This window comes from Mastomys coucha, unplaced genomic scaffold (assembly GCF_008632895.1).
Source record: "Mastomys coucha isolate ucsf_1 unplaced genomic scaffold, UCSF_Mcou_1 pScaffold7, whole genome shotgun sequence".
Taxonomy (NCBI): domain Eukaryota; kingdom Metazoa; phylum Chordata; class Mammalia; order Rodentia; family Muridae; genus Mastomys; species Mastomys coucha.
The window spans coordinates 57,988,073-58,002,589 of record NW_022196913.1 but is presented as its reverse complement, the minus strand read 5'-3'; the positions used below and the strand labels follow the sequence as shown (position 1 = coordinate 58,002,589).

Sequence of the window (14,517 nt, the reverse complement as noted above, 5' to 3'; positions counted from 1 at the left end):
GGTTTGATCTGCCTTATCCCTCCTTCCCACAGCGCACAGGTAAGAAAAGAAAATGAGCTCAGAGAGGTGCCATCTTTTGCCCGAGGTCACACAGCGAATGTCCACGGATTGGAGGGCAGTGGTGGAATTCCTGGCGGCCCTTGGCGCCCATTTGTCTGCCCGCTTCTGATACCCCGGTTCGGAGAATAGGCCTCTAACAAGCGGCCCATTAGAAGGAATTGTCACTCCTCCGGGAGTGAGGTTGTCCCATTAGGGCGAATTGTCATTCCTCCTGGAGCGAGGTTGTCCTGGCTCCGCGGAGGCTGAGAGCCGGGCCGAGAGCAATTAACGCGGCTCCGGCGCGGGCAGCCGCCTCTGCCCGGGGCAGCGGGGGCGGGGCGCCCGGCGCGGCTGGAGCCGGTCACCCGGCGCAGCCCCTTCCCCCGGAGCCCGCCTTTCATCTCCCCGCGCCTGGCGCCTACCGGCAGCCCTGGCCCGTCTACAGCCTTCTCTGCCCCTCCCCCTGCCCCTCCTAGCCTCTGGGATCCGGCGATCCTTCCTCCGGGTTGCAAACGCCCAGGTCTGTGCTCAGCGCTTCACAGTTTACTAGGACTGCCTTCACCTTGGAGCTCGTGGCGCGCGTGCGCCGCTGCTCCGCGAAGGGTCCCGGCTCCGGTGACATGCAGGGGAAAGGGGGAGCTCCGGGAAGGTGCAAGCTTAGGCCCAAGGGGAATTCGAGGGAATCTCACCTCCTATGTGCATGACTGGGCATCTTCCTAGTTCGAGGCTTTCCTCGGTTATGCAGATTCCGTCTCAGCCCGCAGTGATGTGCTTGAAAAGCAAATGAGATCCTGCTCAAGTTCGGACGCTTGGGCAAGGTGTAAAGGCGGCGTTTCGCTGTTGCCGAGTTCCGCTTGGAACCCCACTTTAACTGCTTGCAAGTATTAAGGGCGCATAAACATTATTCTACCACCCCGGAGTTTAAGTTTACAGAGTGCGTCCTGAGTGCCAAAGCCAGTCCCTCCGCTCTGGGAATACACCCAAACCTGCACCTTTTTCAGGCTGGGAAAAATCTCTGCTCTGGGGTTTTTACAAAGGACCTGCCTGCCTTGGGGTTGGTGAAGGCCCGTGATGAGTCCGTATTTTCAGATACCTGAGACAGAGAAAGCGTTGGGTAAACTAATGTTGCTTTCGATATGCAAGAGCATTTTCAAATTAATTCCCCGCACCCTCTACTTTATGAAACCCACTGATGCTAATTCCCGCAAGAGTCATGCAGAGGGATGATCGCCCCTTATTTTAGAGCCGCGGGGAAGACGTGAATAAAATATTTTTATACAAAATTCTTGCAGCAGATAGGCTTTCCATGAAAGGCTAACTTCATGTTCAGGTTCTTTTCCGCCCTGGTCTCCACCCCAGCAGAGTTGGAGAGGCGCCTGGCAAGGGGATGGGAGAAGTCTCCTGGGCCATGCCTTCTGTCCGTGGCCAGAGCTCGGTACTCTGGAGGTCAAAACTAAATATTCCTTTTCTCCCCTCCATCTCCTTTGTGCCTTAGCATTTCCCCTCAAATAGTGAAGGAGAGACTGAAATTTTCCTCTGACAGAGATTTAAAAAATCAATAAATAGAGACATTCCAAAGGAATTGTTGTTTTGTTTTTTAACTTCCTAGGAATCTGCCTGTGCCCCTAAAGTGACACATTTTAAGGATAGGTTTTCCGATTATTTATAAAGCATCGGTTGGGTTCAGCCCAACTGAAACGTGAACTTCATTGCACTCTTTGGCAACTGAGGGTTAAACGAATTTTAGATTTGCTTCCAAATACAGAACTCCACAGTTTGCCTCCTGCATTGAGAGGACTTACAACTTAATCTGAATTTACCTGTATTTGTATTTGAGATCCCTATCATCAGATATGACTCCAGGGAAAATACATGTGTCTCCAAATAGCCTTCATTTTCTTCTTTTGGCTTTCAGTTAGCAATAACAAAGTGCTTGTATCTTGTGGTAGGAGAAACTTCCAAAGGTTTTTTTTTTTAAGAAGACTTATTTAGAACTTCTTAACATTTAAAAAACTTTTTCAAAACTGAGTTGAATTATCTGGTGAAGACGTTTTAATCTTCTAAGATTTCTACAGCCACCGGTTCTCTCAGACCAGGGAGGTTTCCCTCTGGGCAAATGTGTGAAGCAAAGGACACTGTTTCAGAGAAGTATGCTGGAAAGGCTCTGGGGGAGGTCTAGGCGGTCAACGTGTCTAAGTCTTCTAAGCTGGGGGAACCTGCCAAGCTCTGGTCATTGAAAGCAATTTGGAGCAGTGGTCCTCCCTTCAGCACTGGAGGGAGTATTTAGGGAGCCTTTGCTGTTTGGGACCAGGGCTGAGCAGGCTCCTCTTTCCCCCACCAGTCGGGATGGATTTTTGGATCTAAGAAAAAGCTTCTGCAGCCTGAAATGGGTCATTTGAAGAGATCTTTCGGCTCCTACTGGCTTGCTGGCAAGGGAGGTGCAGAATTATTTCAGGCCTGTGTCTCAAAACTCTCTTCTTCAATGCACTGATGCAGTTGGTCATTGGTGCTTTGGGGCTGCAGTTAAAGAGTGTGATTTAGGGTGAGATCCCCAATAGGTATCGGACTTAAAATTTTAAAGTCAGGTGAGATGAACTTTCCCCAGAGATATTCAGGCTTTGGGTTTGCAAAGTGTAACCCTATTATTCACAGGGAGAATAAAAACACTAAATGTCACAAGTACCCTTCTCCCCTGCTCATCACCTCCCAAGGCAGATGCTGACACCTGATCTCCAATGACAAACACAAACGCAAAAAAAAAAAAAAAAAAAAAAAAAAAAAAAAAAAAAAAAAAAAAAAAAAAAAAAAAACCTCATGAGCACACATTTGCACTGGCCTAGAGAGGAGACTCAAGAGGGGAGAAAATACACCCATTTACAGTTTCTAAAAGTTGTCCTGTTTGGAGAGAGAACGAAATGGAGATCATTTGTATAAATTAGCTGCCAGGAATCAATGGGCGTCGGGTCTGCTGCCACACACCTATAATCTCAACACTAGGGAAGAAGCCAGTGGGGAGTTTGTTCAGGACCATCTTGGGCAAGATAGCAAGCAACTGCTAAGCTAGCCAGAGCTGGAGAGCAAGAGTCTGTTTTAAAGAAAAAGAGAGAGAGAGAAAGGGTAAAGATTAGTTGCGTATTTAGTTGCGTATCCATTGGCCACCTCTCAGCCTTTCTCATCTCTGTCCCTTTTCTTAAGGAATGAGTTACATGTCTTGGAACACTCTCCAAAGACAAGACAACTAAGGACCATGCCTAATCTATTGCTATTAGACAAGATTCTGGCTACTGTTTTGCACACTACAGTTACAAAGATACACTAGTTCGGGCTCATAGTAGGAGCTTTATAAATGTTCCAGGAATGCCATCTGCAGATTTCCAACCTTCTCAGGCGGGAGCGTGTGGGATCGGCACCAGGTACACTTTAAAGAGGGGTTAAAAGACAAGAAATGAGACTCGGCAAGCTTCCTCTTTAAACAATCGGCTTTAATTACGCCTTAGACTTTTCAGTTTGGGCGATTATAACCCTTGAGGGATCGCCTAATAACAACTCTGCTGACTGCTCCTGTAATTAACTCCTAATTTATTTCAAACGGGGCGGGGAGGAGGGCCCCAGCCTCTCCAGGGAGAGCCAATCGGAGGCGAGCGTCTGTGGCGTCAGGAGCAGAGCCGTCGCCAATTGGTTAAGCCGAGTCTCCCACTTCCCCTCGGAGGACAGGCTGGGCTCCGGGCGCACCCCTGCCGGCTCCCCCCCCAAAAGTTGGAGTCTTCGCTTGCGAGTTGCCAGCAGAGTCGCGCGCCGACAGCTACGCGGCGCAGAAAGTCATGGCTTCTCCGGCCAAAGGCGGTGACTTGTTTTCGTCGGATGAGGAGGGCCCTGCGGTGCTGGCCGGCCCGGGTCCCGGGCCTGGAGGAGCCGAGGGCGGCGCGGAGGAGCTCAGGGTCAAGGTCTCCAGCCTGCCATTCAGCGTGGAAGCGCTCATGTCCGACAAGAAACCGCCCAAGGAGTCGCCGGCGGTGCCACCCGACTGCGCCTCGGCTGGCGCTGTCCTGCGGCCGCTGCTGCTGCCGGGACACGGCGTCCGGGACGCTCACAGTCCCGGGCCTCTCGTCAAGCCCTTCGAGACTGCCTCGGTCAAGTCGGAAAATTCCGAAGACGGAGCACCGTGGATACAGGAGCCTGGCAGATACTCCCCGCCGCCCAGTGAGTGCGCGTCGGGGACGGGATCCGGGCTGGACCAGCGCGGGGGGGGGTCCCAGAGGGGCTGGGGACGGGTGTTAACAGGATTCTCTTGATCCCCTTGGTACCAGCGAGCGGTCCGCATCCCAGAATCCCTAGCTGCGAGGAATCTACTGTACCTGAGCGCTGGTTGGCATTTGAAAACTAAACCAAGTTGTTGATTCCTGCACCCCTTAACCCCCTGCTCCGAAACTTCATATTGTGTATCCGCCCGGGAAGAAGGGGAGAGTCACTGTTTGTTTTGTTGAGTCAGGGTCTCTTGTGGCCTGTGCTGGCTTCGAACTCGGTATACAGCTCAGGATGGTCTTGAACTCACCTCATCATCTTACTCCACCACCTAAGTACTGGAATAACTGGTGTGCACCACCATACCGGGCTGGGATCCACTTTAAATAAGTATTGAAGTGTGGTTTAGCTGGCCTTCAAAATATACAGGCAGCCCCGTGAAGTGCACCCCACTATAGAGATTAGACAATTGAAAGTTAACCAGACGTGGAGCAGAAATATTTGTTATTCTTCGAAGTCCACAATGTCCATCCTCTGAAGGGAGGGTGACAGACTGATTGGGAAAGGAAGCTTCCTGTATTCTAGTCCGTTGTTGGTTAGGGTCTGAGCGTTGCTGGGAGCTAGTTTGGGCCAGACCCTCTTGGGCTCTCCTGGGTTCGCAGTAATAATTAACAGCATTCCTTCGGAACTTGAGAATGTACAGTGAGGTGGCCACAAGTTCACCAGATTTGGCTGCTTGTTAGAACCTCAAAAGTACAGGCAGAGGCATGCCTCCTGTGGCTACCCCTTCAGACTTGGTGGCTAGTGCTTAGAGGATCGCTCTTGCTCGTCCCAGGTCACCATCCACGCTTGCACTGGGCATTGGGGGGGGGGGGTCTGGTGTCTTTGCTCTCTGCCCCTCTTTTGAGGGTGATGGCTATATTGATCTTTTCATGGCACCCCACTTCCTCCAGGGAGACTGTGCCAGACTTCCTTTCCAGACTTAGCATCCCTTTGGGGTCCATTCCCGGCAACTTTGTTTAGTTTTATCTTTTGGCCTTCGAGATTTATGTACTATGTTGCCTTTTTTCCTCGCCCCCTGTCCCTACCTCTCACCAAACTTTGGGAAAGTTGAGAAAGAGGGAGAGGGATTGTGAAGGGACTTTCCAAGCTAAGCTGGGAGAGAACTTGTCTTCATTTCTGCCTTTCAGCCCTGAGGACTAGAGATGCAAAGTATTTTGTGAACAAAACAAGACCATATACCCAGGCGTCAGTCACTGTCCCCTCTGGCAGTCTCTCTCCACCCTGCTGGAAATTCTAAAAGGCTGAAAGGGCGCCGAGATTAAGGACTTAAAGAATTTAAACTCAAGTTTGCACAGTGCTTTTCACTACATTATCTTATCTGATCTCCTTTGTGCAGCAGCCCAGAGCCTCTTGTTAACTGAAGAGGCCGTTTGCAGCAGAGTTCAGAGGGATCAGCAGTTTGGGCCCATGAAAAAAGCTCTTGGGGACATTTATTTGCTCGGTACCCCCCAAGTGGGGCTCTGGGCACTCCAAAATGTAGTTCTCTAAGCCACCCGAGGGATAAGTAGTATTTATCCATTTTATTGTCAGTGAAATGGAGGTTCAGAAACTTGAAGAGTCTTAACTTGTTTAACAAATTTGCAGTGCCTGTATTCCTAGGCCTGGGGCAATGCCCCACAACACATACAGGATTTCAGCCTTAAATGGCATGGTGACCAAAGGTCAGAAATCCTGGCATACTTAGGCCTGGCGGTCTGGTGGAGCAGCGGCTGCCCCCACCCTCTCCCCCCAGCTCTGTATCATCTCTGCAGTGAGCAGTTTTCCTTGCTCTAGATAAATCCTTGTTATAAGAGGAACTAGGGGCCTGCAGAGGTTTCATTTGGAAACACAAGATTCTTGATCCTTTGGGCAGAAGTGTCAGCAGGGTGAGCTCAGAGAATGCCAAGAGTCAGCTGGGGGCTGGAGTTGGAGGGAGGGACCCACCTACTCCTGGTCCTGGTTTTGTTGTTTGAAGAAAGTAGGATAAAAGTTTGTTCCACCTTGTATAATCACATGCTTTCTTTGTGGGAGTGGTGGAGGAATATTCTCCTGGCATGGCTTTGCCACCTATGGCCTCATGGCCTGAACTTTGTAAGTCATTTATGGTGCACCAAGAATGGGCCAAGCTACCCTGGTTCAAAACTTCTGTAGAACCAGCAGTAAGTGCCTGCAGTGAGTTTGGTGTCTTAAAAGGGAGCCTGGGTGGGCTTGGGAATGGTGAGGATTCCACGGGTCTCCAGCTCTGGTGTCTCCAGCTCTGGTGTCGGCCTGTGAGCTGACAGGAAAAGCTCCCCTGCCCTTGGCTCGGTTGGGGATTAGCACATGCAGAAGTCCAGGCCTTTAGGAAGTCTGCCCATTGCTCTCCCAGACTGCTGTTTTTCTGCTGAAACTTCTACTCTGTAAAATTAACAATGTGACACCGGGGGGTGGGGTGGGGGGGTGGGGGCTGGGTTGGGACTTGTGCTGTGTCACTCCCTAGAATGAAGTATAAATTCTTCTTTGGGCCACCAAAGTAACTAAACAAGAAATGTTACATTCCCCTGCATATACCAGAACTAGGACTCTGGCTACATTAGGGAAATTAGACTGGCTCGTAAAAGCCAAATGCAGAAAAATAATTGTTTAGCATTCTATTCTTGTCGCCTTATGCTCCTCCCCTAGCCCCAAGGAAAACAAGACCAGAATTAGTCCCTGCTGTGGAATCACCTTGAGGCCCCATCCATTTTAAACAGAGTCCGGACGCTGCTGCCTGTCTTTATTTTGCTTGTTATTTCCCACTTCTAAATTCCAACAACAAAATCACCATTTATCCACTTGCCCTAAACCATGGAACTGATAGAAGAGACTAAGATATTATCATCATCGTCATCATCATCATCACAGACAGAGAGATTTCCCTTGATATGTCCGTTTATGAGTGAGCTAATTTTCTCTCCGTCTTAGTGAAGTTTATATTGCCAAAGCACACAGCCAAGAAACGTTTCCCACAGCCAGATCTGTACAATGATGTTGGGGTTTATCACCTGTAGGGTAGATGCAGTGACAGCTGTGTGGTTGTTTATGGCTTGGATCTGCCCTTCCATCCATAGATGCCATTTGTTTATCACAGGCCTTATCTGGATGATTATTCTTCATAAACAGGCTTAATGCAACCCAACTTTTCTGGTTCAGAGAGCAGTTCGAGTCTAACTCAGTGTCTGACACCCTATTTATTTTCCTCCTGATATGCCAGTCTTACTGAGGACAGGTATGAGTTCAGACCCCCCTTTTAAAGACAGGAGGTTGAATTCTGAGAAAGTTTTATTTCTTAGAAAGTTCTTAACTCTTGTGACATATAGAGGGGGCTTGAGTTGTGGTTTCTATTTCCATTTTGTGCAGTACAATATGTTTTCCATATAAAAAGTTTCATGACCTCATTATTCAAGCTGATATAAAATACAGCAACTACCTACCATTTAAATGTGGTCCTTTTCCATCACTGACTACTTTACACATACACACACACACACACACACACACACAAGTTAATGAAACAAAGTTTATGTGTTCTCTTAAGAGGGAAGAGATTACAAAGTTCGCTAATTGATTCCCCTCTCTGTCCTTTAGGGCATATGAGCCCCACCACCTGCACCCTGAGGAAACACAAGACCAACCGGAAGCCACGCACACCCTTCACCACGTCCCAGCTTCTAGCCTTGGAGCGCAAGTTCCGCCAGAAACAGTACCTCTCCATAGCAGAGCGGGCCGAGTTCTCCAGCTCTCTGAACCTTACAGAGACCCAGGTCAAAATCTGGTTCCAGAACCGAAGGGCTAAGGCGAAAAGACTGCAAGAGGCAGAACTGGAAAAGCTGAAAATGGCTGCCAAACCTATGCTGCCCTCAGGCTTCAGTCTGCCCTTCCCTATCAACTCACCCCTGCAAGCAGCATCCATTTACGGAGCATCCTACCCCTTCCATAGACCTGTGCTTCCCATCCCGCCCGTTGGACTCTATGCCACGCCGGTTGGATATGGCATGTACCATCTATCCTAAGGAAGACCAGATGGACAGACTCCAGGATGGATGTTTGCATAAAAGCATCCCCTCCCTCTCCAAGAAGGCGGTGCCAATTCTGCTCCTGAATGCAAGCCCTGCATTGTTAACCCTAAGCAACAGGGAGGGCCACTTGATACAGAGTGAATTTGTTATTTAGGTGAGAGGCACTAAGACCTATTTTGTTTTCATAATTTTCCAAATGTTCCCTGTTTCCTCTCACAAATATTGGCTCTGCTAGTTTTTATGTATAAATATATAATAAAATATAAGACTTTTTATATGCCAGATGTAAAAATTCAAGTTATTTTGAAAGACAAAATTTATATATACATTTATCCATTTTTTTCTAGATAGCATCTTCTTAAGATCATGTATTAAGTCCATTTGCTACATTTTCTTAAAGGGAAAGAGATTATTTGCAGAATTTACAGCGATGGTGGACTTGCTTACAGAAAGCATACCAGAAGTAGACAACAGTGCCCACAGGATGTAGTTTCAGATGGATTCTTGCAACTGAAGGGGACGTATAACGTGTTTGCATTAGTATGTGCATAAGGGAAAAAAATTCTCTTGATGCACTTTTGATCCTATTTTTTTTCTCATCTTCTCTATTCCATATTATTAAATCTCTGTTGTTTTTTAAAGATCTGTGAAGAGAGGTGAGAATAACTCTGAGAACTACTCAGGGCAAGGTAGAAAATAGGAAACTCCATCTCAGGTCACTGGAATTTAGAAGGCAAAACACGTTTGCAATAATTGATTTCTATGAAGTGCTATCTACATCAGTCCTCACACAGTACAGAGGTGGTCAGAAGAGGGAGGAGTAAGCCTCACCTTAAAATGAGCATCTTAGAACTGTTGCCTCTGTTTTACATATTCTTCAACAGTCCACAGAATGAGGAAGGGAAACAATGCTTTCTCTCTCTGTGTGTACTTACTGTATGTGCTAAACTTACTAGGGAAATTTATATACTCTAATGTGTTGGGGGTCGACAGTGAAGCCATGTGTTTGACTTGCTGGAAATGGTGTTGTCAGACAACACAGTCAGCTCCCTGGCATTTCACCTTCCTGTCCATCTCCTCCCACCCCCAGTATATTTTTATCCCTTTGAAAGGGTGTCTTGTATAATTTTATATATTTTATCGAAGAGTTATTTCTTATCTCTTACTCTGAATTAAATTAAAATGTTTTATTGTAGTAAAAAGTCTGTCCCAACTCACAATTATTTTTAAAAGCACTCTAACCTTAGCTGGATTCAGGGGGAAACCCCGTCCAGATAAGGAAGGGGGACTGGTGCTTTTAATTGCTCCATCAATGTAAATCAGATCAAGTTGTGGCCAGCTTTGGGTGGTAGAGGCTCAAACCCCGGGGACACTTGGATATGTCAGCTGGCAGCCTGTATGGTTTAGGAAGAAGCTATTGAAACCGTCATTAAAATATCAAGCTGTAGTAAAAATGAGCTTTCAAAAAGCGGAGAAGCAATGCTCCCTAAATCTGACCATGGTTCTGGGAAAATCTTGAACTTGGAAAATAGCAACCACCTAAATTAGAGTTGAGAAAGGGGGGCGGCAAGAAAGCTGACGAGGTTGGGTTGGAGAGGATGCTGGGGTTCGTCGGGCTCTCTGAAAAGGAATGCCAGAAGAGCCTATTTGACTCTTTGAAGAGGACTGACCAGCCCACCTACCCGACGGGAGCCTAGGTGCCCACCCCGCATCAGGCTTGGGTTTGGACGCATAGCCATAAAAAATAATAGTAAAGGTGGGGGAGGCTGAGAAGGATTTTTAAACTCAAGTTTTCTGCTGTGGTGGAGATAGATGCCTTTCTATTTTCCTTCTGTCACCTTGGAAACACGGAGATGAGGGGTAGTAAGAACTTGGTGGTGTGAGGACTGTGCAGTGGAGAATTGGGCACTTCTCAGCGTTTGGCACTCACTTTGGAGATGGGCGCCCAAAAACTCCTGTTTGTGTGAACCCGGAGCTCAAGGTGGTCGCTCTCTTTTCTTAGATCCAAACTGATCCGGCACACTCTGCAAGTTGGGAGGACAGGGTCCTGCTGCCTGGTTACCGCCCTCAGCTGAGCCGCGGGCGGGTCCCAGAGCCAGCTAAAAAACGTTTCTGCTTCGGGCCTTTCGGTCCCTCAAGTCCAATTTCCAGGCCGAAATCTGCACACTCATTTAAGAGATGCGTTTCCCAAAGGCCAAAGACATTCCTGGTTTCATCTTCATCCGCCAAGATGTGTGTGGGGTGTCCCCTAATTACCCTGTCCACCGAGCTTCCTTCCAGGCGATGTGGACCGGTCACCTCCGGCGGTGATAGCTGGGGTGGGGACCTGGAGACGCGGGTCTCTGGGTTAAGTTAGGCTCAGCTTGCCTATCTAGGTTAAACTAAGTCCGGATTAGGATTCTAAGAACCCGGTTTAACTACTCGGGTAAATTGGAATCAGGCTTATTAGGCATCATGCACATGATCCCAGATCCAATACTCTGAAGGAAAAGTCCGGAAGGGTTTGATCTGGCTCAAAAGTAACGGGGTTCTGCGCTACCGAGTGGACGGGCTTTCCAGCCTGAGGTCCTCGGGACACAACTGTGCGCTGGGCTCTGGACTGCTTAAGACCCTCCTGTCTAGGATGGGTCTCTCCTCTCTCAGGCCTGGTCCTGCAAACAGGGTGTTTGAGAGATCAGACTGGCAACCTGTGAAGGTTAGAAGACCTTGGCTTGCCCAGGACCCACATGGCAGAGCCATTGGAAAACTAAAGTTCCGGATGTCTCCTGTGGAGTCTTTGATGATCTGTTTCAGTATCGACTGCCAGTAGCCTAGTATACAAATACACCTGCCCAGCCGCACGTTAATGCTTTCCACAGAAACAAAACAGAACAGAACCGTCGCAGGTAGAGGAAGCTTTGCTTTTAAAATATTAGGGGTGAAGGAACAGGAGTTTGCATTTATGGAGCTGAGGAGCCGGGGTTTAGGGAGGACAGAGGCATTCCAGAGGTTATGCTTGTCACAGGGGAATAGCTCACTGAAGTCACAGAACTTGTTGACTCTGGCGATGGCTATGCAGTTGAAGGGTGAGCCCAGGAGGTGGTGAAAAACGAAAGAGGCGGCAGAGTAGGAGAGTTCAGAAAGTAGGTAGGGGTCTGGAGGGCCGACTTTGGTCCCTCACGGCCGAGGGGCTTCCTTCCCCAGGGCATCTCCATCCCATTGCCCCTGGGGACCCGCCCTCCCCTCCCCCCTCTCGGTCCTGCCTTGGTGATGCGGGGGCAGGGGCTGTAGGAGGTAGGCCGCTGAGGCCCGGCTGAGAGCGGGAGCCGGCGAAACGTCTGCCTGACCCGACTGAAAAGAGGATGCCTGCCTTTGAGCGCAACCTTGTCTGACCGAATGAAAACTCCCACGGCCATTCTTTGCTATGAAAGCCCCTCATTTGCCACGGGTTGGAGAGGCCATTGCCCCACCCCCCATTCCTTTTCCACTGCCGGGCTGGAAATAAGCATAAACCTCATTTATAAAGGAACCCACGTCACACACACACACACCCTCCCCAAAATCACAGGGCCTGGTTGGTGAAGTCGATTATGCCCGCTTCCCCTTTCATGTAAGAACAACAAAAAAAATCTGAGATTGCTGATGCTACAGACCGCTTTAATGAAATAAAGTAGTCAGCAAGGAGGAAAAGCCTTCTATCCACCCCGCCCCCCCCCGTCCCCTATACCCGCCCCTCACCCCACACTCTCTCCCCTCCACCCCTCCCAGAACAAAATGGGCCGTGGTAAAAATGACTTTCTGAAATAGCCCCGCTTCACAGCGGAGCGGACGACTCGCTTGCAGACTCCCGAACGCTACGGCGATAAGGTCCTGATAGCCAAATCCAAACTCTGTACACCTCTCTCTGACTTTCCAACCTCTTCCAACCCTCGCAGCATTTGTTGATGCAAACACTTTGATGTCCTGGGTCCTCCAAACAATTATTATTATAATTTTAAACAACCTGGTATTTTCCATTACTAACGGCTCGAGCTTTGAAGTTACACCTCATAATTTCCTAAATTAAATAAATCATTTTAAGTTTGCACTGGGAGGCTTTTAATAGCAGAGAAAGGAATATCATTATCTTATTGAGACCCAATTGTGGTGGCTCCAGCTAGGCTGTAGCTGGGGGCAAAGCAGACTCAGTCTAACAGACATACTTTATTAACCTCCCATAACTCTTGAAAGAACAGTTTTATATTTTCTTTGATTTCCCCCTCCCTCTCTTATTTTAAAGCTGTCCCAACCTTTAATTAGTGCTTAATATGAAAAGCATTATTTTTTTAATGCTATGTAATTTACCAGCGGCAACAGGCCAACTTAACAATTGTTTATTAGACTTGGTTTTTCACACAGGGCAAAGAATGCCGCTCCAAACCCAACTTTTCATGGGTGGTTGCACTAATTAATACAGTGTCTGAAGTTCCTAGGGTTTTTTTTTTTTTTTTATATTGAAGCATATGAGGGCGGAGGGGGGTTTTCAAAGTTCAGCTCCTGCAGACGACAGTCTCTGATTTCTTTCATGCTGTTCTGCCCTGTCTGTGAAGTTAACACAGACAGAAACTGTTCCTGGGCCCCACAGACGCTGAGATCCGAGCAACAGCAAGGGAACCCTGGACACCTCTGCTTGTGATTTATGACTTGGGAGCTAAGGGGGGGGGTCCGTTCCGGGCTTAGGGTGGGGTCACCCCCTCATCCAGTCTGTGAGGGTGCTGAGTTGGTCTGATGCCTTGGTCTGGGCAAGCAAATGCCGGGTGTCCCAGACACACTGGAGAGTGCTTGGCATTGGGCATAGGACTTGCCTGGCTGAGACGGGGACTAAGGCAAAGGGGTGGGATGAAGGACAAGCTGAGACCCAGGCCTGTCGCTCTGCCACCGACGTGACCCTGGCGTCGTTCTCCTTCCTCATTCTTTTGTCTTACTTCCCTTTCACATCTTTTGTTCCTCCCCCAATCCTTTCCCCCTCTTTCAGTCGTTTCTGTTTTACCATCTTCCGCTCCTTTATTTTTCATGCCCATGCCACTTTATGTCTGGTTAATTTTTTTTTCCTACCTCCGATTTTATTTTGATGCGCTCATCCCGGTAACTTCCCCCTCCCACTCTTTTCTTCCCTCCTACTTCTCTCAGTCTCCCACACCCCTGTTTTCTAAATTAGTCCCAACTCCACCCTCTCTTTCCCTCTTCTGGCTTCCAGTTTTTCTTCTGTCCCCGCAGCTCAGAGCTGGCGAGTGTCGCGCGCTCCGGAGCGGTTCAGCGCAGGGTGGCTGGGCACTGCGCTCTCTCGGGTTGCACCTGGCTAGCCTCGGACCGACCAGGGCGCAGGAAGGGGCCACGACTCCCGGCAGAAGGACAGAGTCCGAGCGCGAGGCCCCTCCCGCCCCTCCCGCCCCTCCCGTAGCCAGTCGCCCGTTTGAAGTCGCGAGCCGGGCAGGAATGCAGCCGGGTTATCAATCACCCAGCTGGATCCCGAAGGTCTCAGCCTAATCACATTTAATTGCTCGTGGAGGCCCATTCTCGCCCCCGGCTCGCCGCCGCGCTCAATTACTCCCCAAATACCTGCCATCAATAAATATGCATTGACACCGGGCCTGGCCCGCTCCACTAGCCCAAGAGATCCCAGCCGACCAGGTACCCTCGACCCCGCCCCATCGCCGTCGTTAAAATTTACACTTCAAATCCCGAAGGAACAGGCCACGCAGAGGACACCTCCCCAACCCCGCTAGATCGAGCGCTCCCCAAGTGGCAGGCACTGATGCTCAGAGACTTACATCCATCTTCTCCTTTAAGGGAATCAGGTTTGGGTCGAGCGTTTGTGTGCCTGAGGTGGTCAAGACAACACAACTAGGGTGAAACCTTGCCACCCCTCCAAGCCACCGCTGCTGGAGGAAAGCATGAGACAACAGTGCCTCCCAGAGGCCGGCGATTTGCCTCCGCCTCTCTCGCAGTGGCCAGGTAACCTCGCCGGCGTTCAGGTGCTTCGCGAAGTAAGCATGCGCGATTGGGCTCATTTTCCCAGGGAGACCGAGGCACGAACTGAGCTGGGGAGATCTAGCCCACAGGCTGAAGCCCTAGGTCCCTGCCTAATGTTATGGGACCAGTAGCTGCTGTCCATTCCCCGTCCAGCCCCCTCACTGTT

At 49.3% G+C, this 14,517-nt stretch overlaps 1 protein-coding gene and 1 long non-coding RNA gene across 2 annotated transcripts in view; one reads left to right on the top strand and one right to left on the bottom strand.

The window, feature by feature from the left end:
- The window catches only part of LOC116082454, a 26,290-nt gene extending 12,034 nt beyond the window's left edge, over positions 1-14,256 (bottom strand). Inside the window, exons 1-2 of the long non-coding RNA XR_004115316.1 lie at positions 14,150-14,256; positions 729-810 (exon numbers count right to left, since the gene is read on the bottom strand). This is a non-coding gene — a long non-coding RNA (uncharacterized LOC116082454). The remainder of the gene's footprint in view (positions 1-728; positions 811-14,149) is intronic.
- Msx2 (msh homeobox 2) lies at positions 3,497-8,644 on the top strand. Its single transcript, XM_031359354.1, has 2 exons — positions 3,497-4,239; positions 7,930-8,644. The coding sequence occupies exons 1-2, from the start codon at positions 3,861-3,863 to the stop codon at positions 8,352-8,354; spliced, it is 804 nt and encodes a 267-aa protein (XP_031215214.1). The 5' UTR covers positions 3,497-3,860; the 3' UTR covers positions 8,355-8,644.
- Positions 14,257-14,517: the final 261 nt, after the last annotated feature.